The sequence below is a fragment of the Clinocottus analis genome, unplaced genomic scaffold (assembly GCF_023055335.1).
Source record: "Clinocottus analis isolate CAN_PGR_092001 unplaced genomic scaffold, fCliAna1.0.p SCAF_9, whole genome shotgun sequence".
In the NCBI taxonomy this organism is placed as follows: domain Eukaryota; kingdom Metazoa; phylum Chordata; class Actinopteri; order Perciformes; family Cottidae; genus Clinocottus; species Clinocottus analis.
This window is the reverse complement of record NW_027176251.1, coordinates 5,186,712-5,200,909: the sequence shown is the minus strand read 5'-3', so window position 1 is coordinate 5,200,909 and position 14,198 is coordinate 5,186,712. Positions and strand designations below refer to the sequence as shown.

The following is a 14,198-nucleotide window of genomic DNA, read 5'->3' as shown; positions in this document are numbered from 1 at the left end:
TGCATTGAAAGATTACAAAATGATTGTTAATGTTTTGCAGGAGCAGTCTGCAGATATCAAATGAATGTTTGCCCTGCTATATTGTTTTTTTGGACCCATGAGATTTATGCAATTATTCAGAGCTGTAATACCGACCTTGAAAAATCTCATTAGTCAGTATTTACAACTAACACTGACTAAAATGTTCCTACATTATTCATACTCCACAGGCTCACACTTTGTCAGTAGAGTACCTGACTCAGATGTGACGTTTAAATTTTTTTTTATCAGTATGAAAAAAACATATTTTGTTCTCTTTCTCACTCTCTTCTAATGTGACTCAATACAGATGACACTTGCGTGCCCAGACAGATGCTAAATGCATTTCTGACAATCTATCAACTTTATTGTACAAAACTGGTTAGAATATAAAACACATACTCGGGACTACAGGGTTCTGCTTTAACAAGTTGTAGCAATAACACAAAAACATACCAAGAATATTGATCAGCTTTAAATGATATGCAATGAAATGTAAACATGTAGAGCCTGTCCCTTTAAATGACTCAGCTCAAACTCTTCCTCAAATACAAATGGAAGACTATGACGTATTTCAGTGTGTGAAAATATAAAAGTATTAACATTAATGAACGGCATACTGTCACAGGCAATGTAAATGACCAAGTAAACAATCCCAATGGTCACTGGAAAGTTTTAGTAAGCAATGAAAAACAGTAGTGCTTACTTTATTCTAAACACTGAAAGGGTATCAGATCCTTGTTCAAAAGAAAAATATGGACTTTAAACCAGAGTGCATTTCATGTTTCAAAATCCATACAAGATGGCAGTATGGATCTCTACTAGGCAAGGAGTGGTGATCTCCTGAGTATTCTTCATAGCAGTGCAGGCAGATAACTTCAGACTCTCCAGTCAAGGGTTGGGGATCCATACATCATTAGGTGGTGGTCTTAGCTGGAAGGACGTTGTTCTCAAAGTGTCCCTGATTAGTGATATTCCCAGCAGGGAAGTATCGGGCCACAACGAAGGAAGACCCGTCGGAGGCAGTGGCCTTACCGACACCCAGCTTATTGCTGCTCTTCCACACCATCGCAGTGAAATGGCCTGCAGGTGGTGAGTGGAATGAGGAAGAACAAAATAGAAGGAAATTAAAAGGCAGAAAAAGCAGGGTGAAAAAACAGATGTGTGGTAACACATTCAATGCTGAGTGCAGTTCTTCTAAATATTTACAGATGAAGGGAAGATTTCTGTCTCAGTCTTCGACCCCAAACCTTCCTGTATACCTTTTTCCTTTCCTTTTCTACTTTATATGATCAGTGTGCATTACTATGAGTAGCTCCCAAGAGATCTCCGTTATGTGTGATCAAATTAAACAGACTCATGCACAAATAAGTCTGAGACTGTTGGGAAACTATCTCGGGGAATTAGGCCACACTGGAAATGACGTGTGGGCTGAAAAGTGATACATGGGACTGTGGTTTCCCAATGCCTGGTCACTCAGTCACACAGTCACACACTGGCTGAGGTGTGACAGCAGCATGGGAATGACAGCAACCTTGTCCATGACTGGGCAAACATGACAGAGAAACGGAGAACGAGTAAACAGAAAATGACAAAGAGAAACCAAACAAGATTGAGATAAATGCGGTGAAGAAACAAACACGAGGAGAAACATGCCAAAGGAAATGTTTGATTTAATGTGTCAGGACAATAAATATGTTAGTTGTATATATGGTGATACACAAAACGGATGTTTACTCATCAGATTAAACAAAACAAAAAATCACAATATATTGTAATCAATGTGATGAGCAAGGTCTCATTATTTAACGACTCATACAAATTATTATTTAAATTTATTAGTCCATTGATTAATAATTGTGATATTTTGTGTCAGAAAATAGTTTAAAATGCCATTCACAATTTCCCAAAGCCAAGGTGATATATTTAAATTAATTAAAAAATTAGTTTCAGCTCAAAACCAAACGATATAAAAAAAGAAATCGTACATTTTCTTCATATTGACTGATTCAATTTCTGCCAAACAACCGGTTTCAGTGTTTTTTATTTAGTCTTTCTAAATTAGGATTTTGATTGTTATATTGTGTAAATCTACTAATATCGGAAAATGTATTGATCATGTACGATTATCCTGGTATAGAATCTTGTAATGTTGGCCAATGTGTTGTTTTAGAAGTGGTTTGACACTGACTGAAGTATGAAAAGAAGTGTAAACCTCACCAGTAGCAGAGGAGAATCCAGGGCGGTTGAAGTTGTACTGTTTCACTTCGTCATACCAGCGGTCTGCGACATCTTTTCCTGCATGGAACAAAGTGTAACTTCAACTTTCAAGGACAATCAAATCGGTTTTGTCTTGTACATATTGATCAGAATGGGAGCAATTTAAGAGGACTGCACCCTTGAGCTACAAATCTGATCTGAGCAGACGATGTTTACGATGCTGAACTTTCTGTCACCCAGCTCTGCACTTTAGTGCAGCACTGGGTGATGTTTTATGAATCTCAGCATCCTGCGCTGACATATTTCTGCAGTGAGTCATGGTATCTGAGCACTCAAACACAGTGCAAAGTGGAGGGGAAATAGATCCCAGCTGTTCACTTTCAGAGTAGGCAGTCTGCCTGAAGCCCCATAGACTACATTTGTGTGTACGTACGAAGGGATCTTAGAGGACATATACCCAAAACCATTCAGTTTTATGAATAAAATACAGTATATATTGGATTGGTGTGAACCTGATTGGTCATAGGAGGCCCATGCAAGGTTCTCTCCACAGCTCCCTCTACTGGACTCCACACTGTGTTTCAGGATCCGTGTACTGGCCAGACTTTCAGCATAACTGTGAAAAAGAAAACAGTTTTGAATCCTGTAACAAATTCCACCCCTGTACTGGAGAGACAGACACGGTGTGTGGCATATACTTTAAAGCAGGTCTTTCTTTTTTTTTTGAGATTTAGGCTTTCTCGACGTCTGCGTTTTTGAAAGCTTGCTGCATTTTGTCTTCTCTCACACCTCAAAGATGAACAGTTAAACATCCTCACCTCAGAGGTTTTATCTAGTGTATAAATGCCGAGCAGGCACAACAACCTTTGATAATTGGGTTGATATGATTGCTGGTTCAAAGAAAATGTGGGCCTTACACAATCTTTCCATATCCAAGTTAAACCAAGGTTTTATCAACACAGTGTTGATTCAGTGACATCACATACTCCAATTTACAATCTGGGGTTTTACTGCAGGGACAAGGTTTAACAGCTGAGCCTGGTGATAACTCATTCATGGATCTATTTGAAAGACAGTATTGACAATGATGTGACTCCCGTGAGACTCTTACAACATGGTGTGGATGAACCACACATACATTAGTGTAGCTATTGCACCAAGAACTTGAGGAAATGCACAGGAAGTCGAATATCCAAGACAGTTGACTGACAGCACTGATCAGGTTTGCATTTATTTACTCAACACAATCAATTGTCAACATAACTTGTAATCATTCAGAAAACAAAACCAGGGTCCTTAATATCACAGTGTATGTTTTAGTTTTTTGAAGTTGACAGGCTAGGCTGGAACTTACAGTTATCCAACGCAGTTTGACAATGACTGGTGTGTGTAGTCTGTGCTAATAAGGTTTCTAATTTGATATGTGTGTGCGTTAACCCACCGGGTAGCATCTCTGCTTAACTTGCTGCTCAGCTTCAATGAAGGAGCCTGGTGCTTGCTCCTGTACTCATTATGGCATCGCTGCACCTCCTCAGCAAACTGCTTCGAGGCTGACAGACATGGAGGAGAGAGGCAGTCAAGGTTAGGCAGCAAGAGAGAGAGAGAGAGCAATCTGACAAAGGAGATGTGGTGATGCAACATGACAATTCATGCACGGCTGCAGAATACAAACTGAAGTGTGACTTCATCACCTGAAGACTGGCTGACCTCAGAGTACAACTCGACGACAAATGATGGGAGAAAACGTCATTCACATCACCCCCCCGCTACTCGGTGCCTATCACTCACTGGCCTTTTCATAAGTCACACAATCTCTTGAGTGCTCACACAATAGGCACATTGAAATAGCCATGCGCACACGCACACACACACACACACACACACACACACACACACACACACAGTCTAACAGCCAGCATCTACTCAGCATGCAAGATGAGTGTTAACTAAGAATCAGTAAAAGTCATTTTTACATCTTACTATAAGCACCGCTAAAGATAAAAAAAGTGAATAACTTATTTTGCCGTTTAGTATTCGCTCTGTCCTGCTTTTCATAGGTCGTAAAGCTTACAAACGAATGCAGTAAACAAGCAAGCCCACACATGCACACACACAGTTTCAAGGGGGCAAAGTTCTATTTCAGGCCAAATTGATACAATCACAGTTAATATCCTCCGGGTGCAGTTTTCACTTACCTGATTTTCCCATGGTGCTGACGCAGGAAGCCTTCAGTAAGATAACTAACAGGCTTAGCACTGAACGAAAGTAGCCTCTCCCGGTCTGGTTTTCTACTCCTGCTCTCTTCCTCTGTGTTGCTTGTTTCCTCTTTCTCTCTCTCTCTCTCTCTCTCTCTCTCTCTCTCTCTCTCTCTCTCTCTCTTTCTCTCTTTCTCTCTTTCTCTCTTTCTCTCTTTCTCTCTCTCTCTCTCTCTCTCTCTCTCTCTCTCTCTCTCTCTCTCTCTCTCTCTCTCTCTCTCTCTCTCTCTCTCTCTCTCTCTCTCTCTCTCTCTCACACTGTATCTGTCTATCTAACGTGGATGCTTTGAAACAGCTGCTAATGCCTTTGCTTTGAGGCCTTCCTTCAATTCCTGTCTCATTCCACTTTGAACTCACAGCAGTTGTGTTAATGTTCTTCTTCAGCTCTTTCTCTGGGTGTAGAAATCATTTGGTAACAATATGCTTCCTCCTCAAGTTTTGTTTCACTTCATTAGATTAAATTAGTCTGTCCCTCTCAAAGCCACACTCTACTACATGCATGCCGTCTGTATGGCTCAGGGGAGCACACACCCACTCTATGTCTTGAAATTACCACGAATGAAAGGGGAGCCCCAGCAGACGTTGATGACATCATCTCTGTGAGACACATGCCCATATATGGCTTTGAGATTCTCATATTCTGTAACTTTGTAGCCATGGACAAGAGAATGTTCCTCTTAGTGACCGAAACTGCGACAGTGGCTCACAGTCATGATGCAGCATTGCACAGTGTCACCTCAGGACAATATAAAACTGTAACTTCTGAATTGACATAGCACACTTTTTCAAAACATCCGTTCACTTTTCACTCATCCTGCAGTTTTTCCAGTAACCTCTGGATCAACGCGTTACCCCTAACTAGTAAAGTAATTGATCCCTTAACTCCACCCTGTATGAATAAGCAATGATTGAACACTGTTCCTCCTCTAGTTGACAGACAGGGAGAGGCAGAATCACCATTCATCATGCTGCAGAACAGGTTTCCATGATTTGTTTTGTCTGTATGGGGTGTGCTTCCCTCTGTGCTTTAATGGTATTTCTGAACTGGGATATCTATCATTTAATAAAAGAAGAAGACACCTGTTCTCACAAAGGCAGGTATGGTGTGCCACAGATCCTCAAAATGGATTACCTTGTATTTTACTGTACATCTCATAACTCAGCTTTTGAAATTGTCTCTCCACTTTTTGTATCGGCTCCAGCTTAGAAAAATGCCCCCTCTTACAGCCTCTAAAATCAATAGGACGCCATTGTGTCAGCACCAAAGTTTTCTGATGAAACGACTTCATGTGTAAAAGTGGAATGCTGAGCTGGAGTGTTACTTCCCCGTTGTGAATGTGAGTCTATTGACACTTTGTTAGGCTTGAATGAATCACAGTTACTGGTTACGACAAAATATCTATACATCTTGACCTGTGATTTACGTTAGTATTAGTGATCTGGAAGTGGAGGAATACTTTGATGATCCCTTGACTTTTCCTCTAGCACCGTCATTTCTCAAAATCTCAACCCTTTGGTTTTTTAATAATATACCAAAGTCACTTACATTCCTAACATCCTTAGCTTTGCTAACATAGTAAACTAAGATGCTAAACCTTTTATCTGCTCAACATCAGCATAATGTCATTGTGGGCATTTTACCATGCTAACATTAGTAGGTAGCTAAAAGTTTATGTTTGGCCTCGCAGAATCGCTAGCAGGCTGGTTAACTCTTAGTCTGGTTCAGTCTTACTCCCTTGTCGCATTCATAATTGTACTGTCTTGAAAACAGAAATGCATGCTGTTCATACAATGAACACAATAAAGCTTCAGAAATTAGTCACATCAAGCTAAGTGCGCAATACACGGATGTGTCAGCTTTAAAAGAGGTCTAAAAATATAAAAGGTCTAAATGTGCAGGATAAATATTTCTCTATCGACCAAACACTCAGATTGAATCCACTTTGTTTCAATAAAAGAAACAATACAATTGTTAAACAACATTTGTTTTTAAGCAGAACTACTGTTTTGCACCGTGAGCTGTTTCCCTTCGCCCACCCCCTCCTGTGATCCTTTTAAGTGCAATTATTGCAAATGCCACAAGGTGGGACTGTTAGCAAAGACACTGAACGAGGATGTGGTTGGACTATTAGTCACACTAAGTGCAACTAATGACATCTTGGTTTCATAATAGGAGCGGACATGATGGGATCCACGTGAAAAGTCAAGCCACTTGATTTCTCATTAGCTGGATAGTGCTATCTTAACAAATTGATTTCCTCCTTGGTTCCTCCTACCATCTGCATAGTGATGGGACTGGACAGCTGGAAGAAGACATTTACATAGTGGTGTCGAGCCACTGGGACTTTACAACCATACATCTTAATTCATACTAATTAAGATAGCGGTGGAGTGTTGGGTGTACTTATGGTGTGGATTTAAGTGTGCACACGGGCCCATGCAGTAGGAGGCATAGTGATGTGATTTATAGAGAGAACCCCTTTAAGAGGGACAGTACAGACATCGATCCATGCAGATATTACATCATTTATCTCTGCACATTGGCTATATCTGCTGTACTTATTGCTTGCCTCCCCTCCCTGTCAGCTGCAACATCGTTCCTTCGCTTCTCCTCTCCTCCCCATCACTTTTCTTGTCTCTCAACTCCTCCCTACTTTTCCTCCAATCTGTAATTCTCATTTTTTTTCCTTACCTGAAGCCCCTAATGAAAATCTTCCAGCACATCCCTTAAAAAAAGAAAGCAACACCAAATTATTTCTGGCCCAGAAATAATTTTCCACTGCTGTCATGACTGAAGTGGAGGTGGATTTATGGCAACAGAAATGTGAAATAGCTCTAACTGTGGCTGTAAGTGCACTTTGTTGCATATAATTCCTCTTCAGCGGTCCCAGGAGGAAGGTGAGGACTTTTTAATAACTCCTTCCATTCACCTCCATCCTCATTAAGAGCTCTAGTGTGGAAATGGAGAGATCTACTGAGGAGGTGTTGAGTGGATTGATCTCAACAGAGGTAAAGAGAAGTGAGGGGGCTGCACTTTTTCGAAGGAGTTGTTGGAAGCTCTCTCTCCGGAGCTCTGCTCCAGAATTTGACACATCAAGAAGCCTTTTATGGTGTCATTAGTGTAACTGTTCCACCGAGGACAAATGATTCTGTGGGTTAAGAGGAGTTAATCACCTGCCAATCAAACCTCATCAAGCCCCCTCTACGGATGAGGCTCTATACAAATCTCATCATATTTAAGGAGCCTTCAATTAGTCAGATACAGGCAAGGAGCTGCATGTAGAGAGGAGAGAGTGACAGGGCAAGCAGAGGGCAGGAGGAAGAAAGACAGAGATAGAGGGAGACAGAGACAGTAAGCAGAACCGGACGACTCCTGTCTGACACTAAGCAGCAGAAATGTAATGTCTTAAAAGGCCATCGCAGTCAATAAAGTTCCTAATGTGCTTAAAGCAATTACTGTGTCCGGAGAGGAGCAGAGTGCATGCAGGATATTAACCTCAGTAACCCGCTCTATCTGGTCCATAATTAAATTATCCTCACATCCTCATTCTAATACGGACACACACACATATACACCAGTGCACACTCGCACTCATGCAGCCATTCGTTGATGCCTTTTCACATAAAGTATGTAAAATAAGAAAAAAAGAAGAAGAAGAAAGGTGAGATGGATGATGATGTGGAATCGCAGCACCGTCTAACATATTATAGGTTTCTTGAACTCTCTTCGTTTTATATTTATTCAAATTTAAATAGCTATGTCAAAGTAGTGCAACTAATAAGCTCTTCAAGTTGATTTAATTCTGTTTAATAGTTGTCATACACAATATTTGCCAGGGAGAGCCAAGACAGAGAGAAAACTTGACATGGTGGATGCTAATTATTGCTTTTGAAAATAACTACCTACCCTCAAGCATTATTATATGGGCACCCGAAGGAGCTTTTCTTAGTATCTGGGACGGCTTCTATGTTTGGAATGGGCAGCAAGCTAATTTAGTATTTCTGGATGATGCTATTTTGCTGTTGTGTTTGTCTTGTTAAGTAATATTTTCTGACCTTGCCTTGGGAATGCTAAGCCGTTGCTTTGGGAGAACATATACGAAATCTGTGGAAAAAAAACAACCTGTGCATGATTGTGCTTGTGTGTGTGTGTGTTAGAGTGGGGGGCTTTTTCTAGGTGCACATTGTTTCCCATGCTGGGGAGGACTCCATTGCTCTGGCGAGACGATAGAGGAGGACAGCTTCTCTGGGGAAAAAGGGTGTTAGTCCATCAGCAGACTGTCAACCACTTTTTCACACACTCACATTTTCATGCACACAGACACACACACACAATAATAAAATACAGCCATCAACTATACTGACTCGTACAGGGCTGGATATATGAAAGGTATTTTTTTTGCCAGTGCTTACCGGCAGTCTGTCGCTTATTCAAGAAAGCATTATGCACGTGAACACACCCTCAAGTAAGCCTTGTCACATGAACAACAATTTGTCACCCAGTTGTGTTTAGGCTGTCATGAGGAACTGAGTGTGAATATTAAGAACTAGGTTAGTGCACTGCATTTAATCAAATGAACTGCTGCAAACCCAGCGGGAGTTACAGCTTAAACCACATTACAGCAAGTAAGCACTTTTGGAAATTTCATACAGAAGTCCTTGAGGTATTGGAATATCAAGTGTTAATGAATTTTTTATGATAAAAATAGTTACCTCTGAGAAAGAGCTTCAAACGCGCATCAATGGACATGTTATGAAATATCTCAGTATGTTAACTCGAAGAAAAATGCTGATCTTAATTAGTATGTGTGAAACCATATCGATGCTTCACTCGGCTAAAGGCTTTAATGTGCCACCCTCGTGGCGCTGAAGATAATGAAGTAGGTATAGAAAGCTGTTGCATTAGCACCTTGCTGGTGCCATATACACAATAACTGCAATGATGTCTGGGAGGATGTGATCTTTGACACTATCATGCCACTTGTCAACAAATATAAAGACTGAGGGGCCTCTAATGATTGGAGCTCATGACACCTCACTATTGCAGCTTGATTTATTTTGACCTTACAGTTTAAGGCCATCTTCAGTAGAAATGTGTTCAATATATGAATCACATGAAGTATCTCAGACTCATTCTGCCTTTGGATGCTGTATAAATTAACGCAAATGAAGTTGACAGGCTGTAAATGTGAAGGACACAGACAGGAGCCTATGGGTCCTTTGGTGTAAGTGTGTATTTATAAGGATCATCATTAAGTAACAGTGCAAACATGGAAGTCCGCACCAGTACAGAGCAAGCACAAAAAAAGCAGAAATGAAATAGAAATATTGTATTGTTTTCCTTGAGAAGTGCTTACTAGTATTACATTGAGGGATCAAGCCACCGGACAGCTCTCTACTGCATGTCTGTTCTATAATGTTCATTTTCATGTGTGGTCATGGATCATAAAAGGCTAGGAGAGAGCAAACAAAAATAATAAATATGAAGAAAAAAATGCATGACCCTAGCCTTGGGGAGTAGAAGGACAACACTAAAGGGACCAGTTGTGTGTGTGTGTGTGTGTGTGTGTGTGTGTGTGTGTGTGTGTGTGTGTGTGTGTGTGTGTGTGTGTGTGTGTGTGTATGTGTGTGGGCATGTGTACATGTGTGAGAGACAAAGAAAGGGGCCATTTCTCTCAGAGCCAAAATGAGGTCGGGGAATTGGATAGACCACTTTTTTTTTTCTTCCTCCAATGAAAGTGCCTCTCTCATATTCGCAGGAGAACATATGGGGTGTGAAGGAAAGCCATCGGATGACGACAGGAGGAGAGGAATGCTCGCCAGCCGGAAGAAATGACAAGGGAAAAAGAAGAAAAAAAAACGAATTAAGGGGGAATCAGTCGGGGAGATTGCTTGAGAAACCTCTGGTCTGGTACTGCTGTAAACTTAAATGAAGAAACTTCCTGAGTCTCTCCTATGGGGGACTGAGTGTCATGCGTTACGACCGTCGAAACAAAACACAGGGATTCTGTCAAACGCTGACGGCCTGCACAGTGTGTCCCAACACCGAAGAGCACAATATACAGTGTCCACCTCACCTCACTCCATCATTGTGAATGTGCTGATACACTTAGGCTCGCACATGTGCAGACGCACCCGCACCACCCACGCGCCTTCACGCATGCATACACACAGTAACAGACCCGCGCACACACACACACACACACACACACACACACACACACACACACACACACACTGGCAAGACAAGGTGTTAGACAGTCGGTGTGGAGATAGATGGGGGAGGTAAATAGGGGTGTCATGGCAGTGTGATGGAATGAGGCAGGGGAGAATTCATCCTGTGTTTCCTCTAGCCTCTGTCCCCCTGCTGACAGCATCCTGAAATAGGGCCCACTGTGTCTGTATATATACACACACACACACCTATGTATGTGTGTGTGTGTGTGTAAGAGAGAGAGGGAGAGAGAGAGAGAGAGAGAGAGAGAGAGAGAGAGAGAGAGAGAGAGAGAGAGAGAGAGAGAGAGAGAGAATGAATTCCTCTTTTGTGTGCGCTCCCTCACTTTCTCTGTGTGTGTGTATTCTAACTTCTGTGCACTTGTGTGTGTGTGTGTGTGTGTGTTTCTCCCTCTGTGTTGTGTATGTCTTCAGCTCTAGGAGCAGGATGAAAAGCAGCGACTGTGGAGAAAGATAGAGATAACACCAGGGAATGCAAGAAAGAAGGAGAGGGAGAAAGAGAGAGAAAGAGAGCCCTCTGGGGAAAATGAAACATCCTTCCTGTTTAGTTTTTTATGTTTAGTTCTGGTTTGAACTAGAATCCCACTGGGCCAGTGGTCAGTAAAGTGTTATTAGATCCCACTGAGCATCTGTCTGTGTTCTGCACAGGTTGGTATACCTGAGGGTAATCATTTAAAAACCGTTGCTGCTAAAAGAGACAGTGCTGTCAATGTGTTCGGTATTTAGCACACGCTTTCCTATTTCTAACACCAGTGGGGTATTTTTAGGTCATTCACATGTCTTTGTGAAGACAAAAAAGACATTCTTGGGTTGTTGGAAAATGTTGCCACAGTGGCAGTGCCACATAAATACCTTCGGCTACTATAAAAAAAAAAATGAAATGTCACAATCAGGCAGTAGACAAAAGAAAGTTCACTTTTTTATCCCTCCCACCTTACTGGACCAAGAAATGATTATTTCTGTTTGGCAGACACAAGCTTTCACTCTTGGGACATACAAATAAAACCCTGCTGAAGTTGGAGCAAACATTGGCCTTTGGCAGGGCTTTGCAAATGATTGATTGTTCTTTCCCAGCATATTAAATTTGGGAGCCTTATCAACAGGTAAATTAATGATGGTAGTTATGCGACACGAGCAGTACTCGGTATTGTTTAAACATCTTTGAACGGTCAACTGTTACGATCTTGAGGAGAACCAAGACTCAGACTAAATGGGGAAAGACTTAAATAATTTCATTGTAATTTAAAGCAGAGCAGTAATCAGACCGGGAAGAGGGAAATGACAAAAGATGTTTGGTATGGTGGTATTGAGGGCATTTAGGCATGGCACATAATAACTTTTTTACCAGAGTATTACCACTGAGCGTTAGGAATAAACGGGCAGAGATTTATATACTGTGGTTGATGAGAGTGCTGGAAGGCCGGTGTGCTGGCTGGCTACAGTGACAAGCTGAAGAACCACAGGCATGGGCGTAGTTCAGGCAGGTGAGGAAGGACAACCTCACTCGCTGGCACACAAACACACACACACACACAAACAGGAAAGACAGGCAGGACAGACAGACACACGAGGGAGGAGGCGACAAAGGAGAACACTGGGAGAACCTTTCGTTTAGTTGTTGACATTTCCAACCAAACTCGACCTGATGGTTTTTTCAGAGGCATGTTTGTGATTTTGCCCTTGTGTCTGATGAAAAAAAACCGTGCCTTTCACGTCGTGCAGCTCTATCTGCTTGTCTGCCCATTTCCATTTAGAAATCAAAGCATTCTGAAGCCATCAGTGAAACAGTGTTGAGCAAGGCAGCACTGTTATCATTGTTTAGTTCCACAGTACCTTCCTCTTTTCAACTCCTCTTTTCTTCCATTCTGTCTTTCTTTCTCTTTCAGTCCACCATTGTCTCCTACAGTCTCTCCCCCTTTTCTCTCCCAAGGGATAAAAACCCTCCCAGTCTTCAGCTCACTGAAGCCTGTGTGGAGTAATTAGAATTAAAGTATTAGAGTTTAAAAGGAGGATTTGAGTCTGATTATGATGAAGGAAAAACTATAATCCAAATACTCCCTTGTGGGTTTTCTAAAATGTGTGTGCAATACACTCTTTGAAACTTACAATACATTAAACAGACCAAACAAACATTATACACAATTTGAAGCTGTGAACGTGTGTGTGTGTGTGTGCGTGTGTGTGTGTGTGTGTGTGTGTGTGTGTGTGTGTGTGAACATGTATGATGCCTGTATTGTATGTGTGTGTGTGTGTGTGTGTGTGTGTGTGTGTGTGTGTGTGTGTGTGTGTGAATGGGCCTCATCTTTCTGTCTCACTCTTTGTAGTAAAGTTTACTTTTCCTCTCACGTTTCCTCACTTCTGTCGCTCTTCCTGATCCCACTCTTTTTTTTCCTCTTCTTCTTTTTTTCCCGACTGGTATCCCATCTATGTCCTCTCTATTTTCTTCAAGCCATCTCGATGTGTCAACCCCCCCCCTCTCCCCATCCCAGCACACACATGCATGTCCTGATACTGGCTTCCCTCCCTCCTCGCTCCTCGTAGATCTCCTCTCCCATCTCATTCTCTGCGACCCTGTCTCTTTCTGAACATATTTCATCAAAGACCGCCTCACAGGTAACAGTCACCCTGATCTCATTAACTGCTGCTAAGCGCAGAAGACTTGAAAGAACACACTGTCTCAAACACACTCTCTCTCTCTCTCTCTCTCACACACACACACACACACACACACACACACGCACACACACTGTGAAACCCTCACGGTTGCATATAGGAAGTGAATCAAAGTCCAGGAACCTTCCAGAAGGCTCATGTATAATTCTTAAACTGAGGATAGTTATAATGATGGTATGATTTTAAGCTACTTCAGAAGCACTGCGATAGGCTTTTATAGTGGCTCTGTGTGCACGCGTGTGTTTATGTGTGTGTTATGCCCTCTCTCACTCAGTCTCTGTCCTGTTAGTAGTTGTATTAACCTGGGGTCTCTCTGCTCTCCCGATCGCGGTAACCCCATTAACTCCCATCAAGTCTCATTACTACCCTCGTGAGGATTGTTACCGATTGCTTTATCGCATTTCCTAAACACCACAGTATGCATTCTGTGGACGTACGCTCGATGCAACACCATTTTTGTCAGTAATTACAAGTCATTATATGTTCAATTGGAGGCAGGATCGTGTTGATTTGCCAGTCAACTAGCGACAGTAATGGAGCAATACACTGCCCCCCGAAAGAGAGCCCGCACCACCAAGGAAAGTGTTGTTTGAGGCCTGAAGGGCTGAGAAAAAGCCGAACAGAGAAGAGGGCAGTGGACTGACAGCCTGACACAGAGTCAGCTATAATTATACATGACTGTCAGAGTGAAATATTCAGCAATGTGTGGTCATGGGGATGAATTATATATTAACTACCGTCAGGACTTCTGTTTCAGAGTGGGATTTGATGTAGAAAGAAGGAGTGGGATCTGGAGTC

At 41.9% G+C, this 14,198-nt stretch overlaps 1 protein-coding gene across 1 annotated transcript; it reads right to left on the bottom strand.

Annotated features, from left to right (window-relative positions):
* Window positions 1–308: 308 nt before the first annotated feature.
* glipr2l (GLI pathogenesis-related 2, like) lies at window positions 309–4,572 on the bottom strand. The gene is made up of 5 exons (XM_068570259.1): window positions 4,434–4,572; window positions 3,680–3,788; window positions 2,751–2,854; window positions 2,239–2,316; window positions 309–1,101 (listed from the first exon to the last, which is right to left on the bottom strand). Exons 1-5 carry the CDS (start codon window positions 4,444–4,446, stop codon window positions 935–937), a joined length of 471 nt encoding a protein of 156 aa, XP_068426360.1. The 5' UTR covers window positions 4,447–4,572; the 3' UTR covers window positions 309–934.
* Window positions 4,573–14,198: the final 9,626 nt, after the last annotated feature.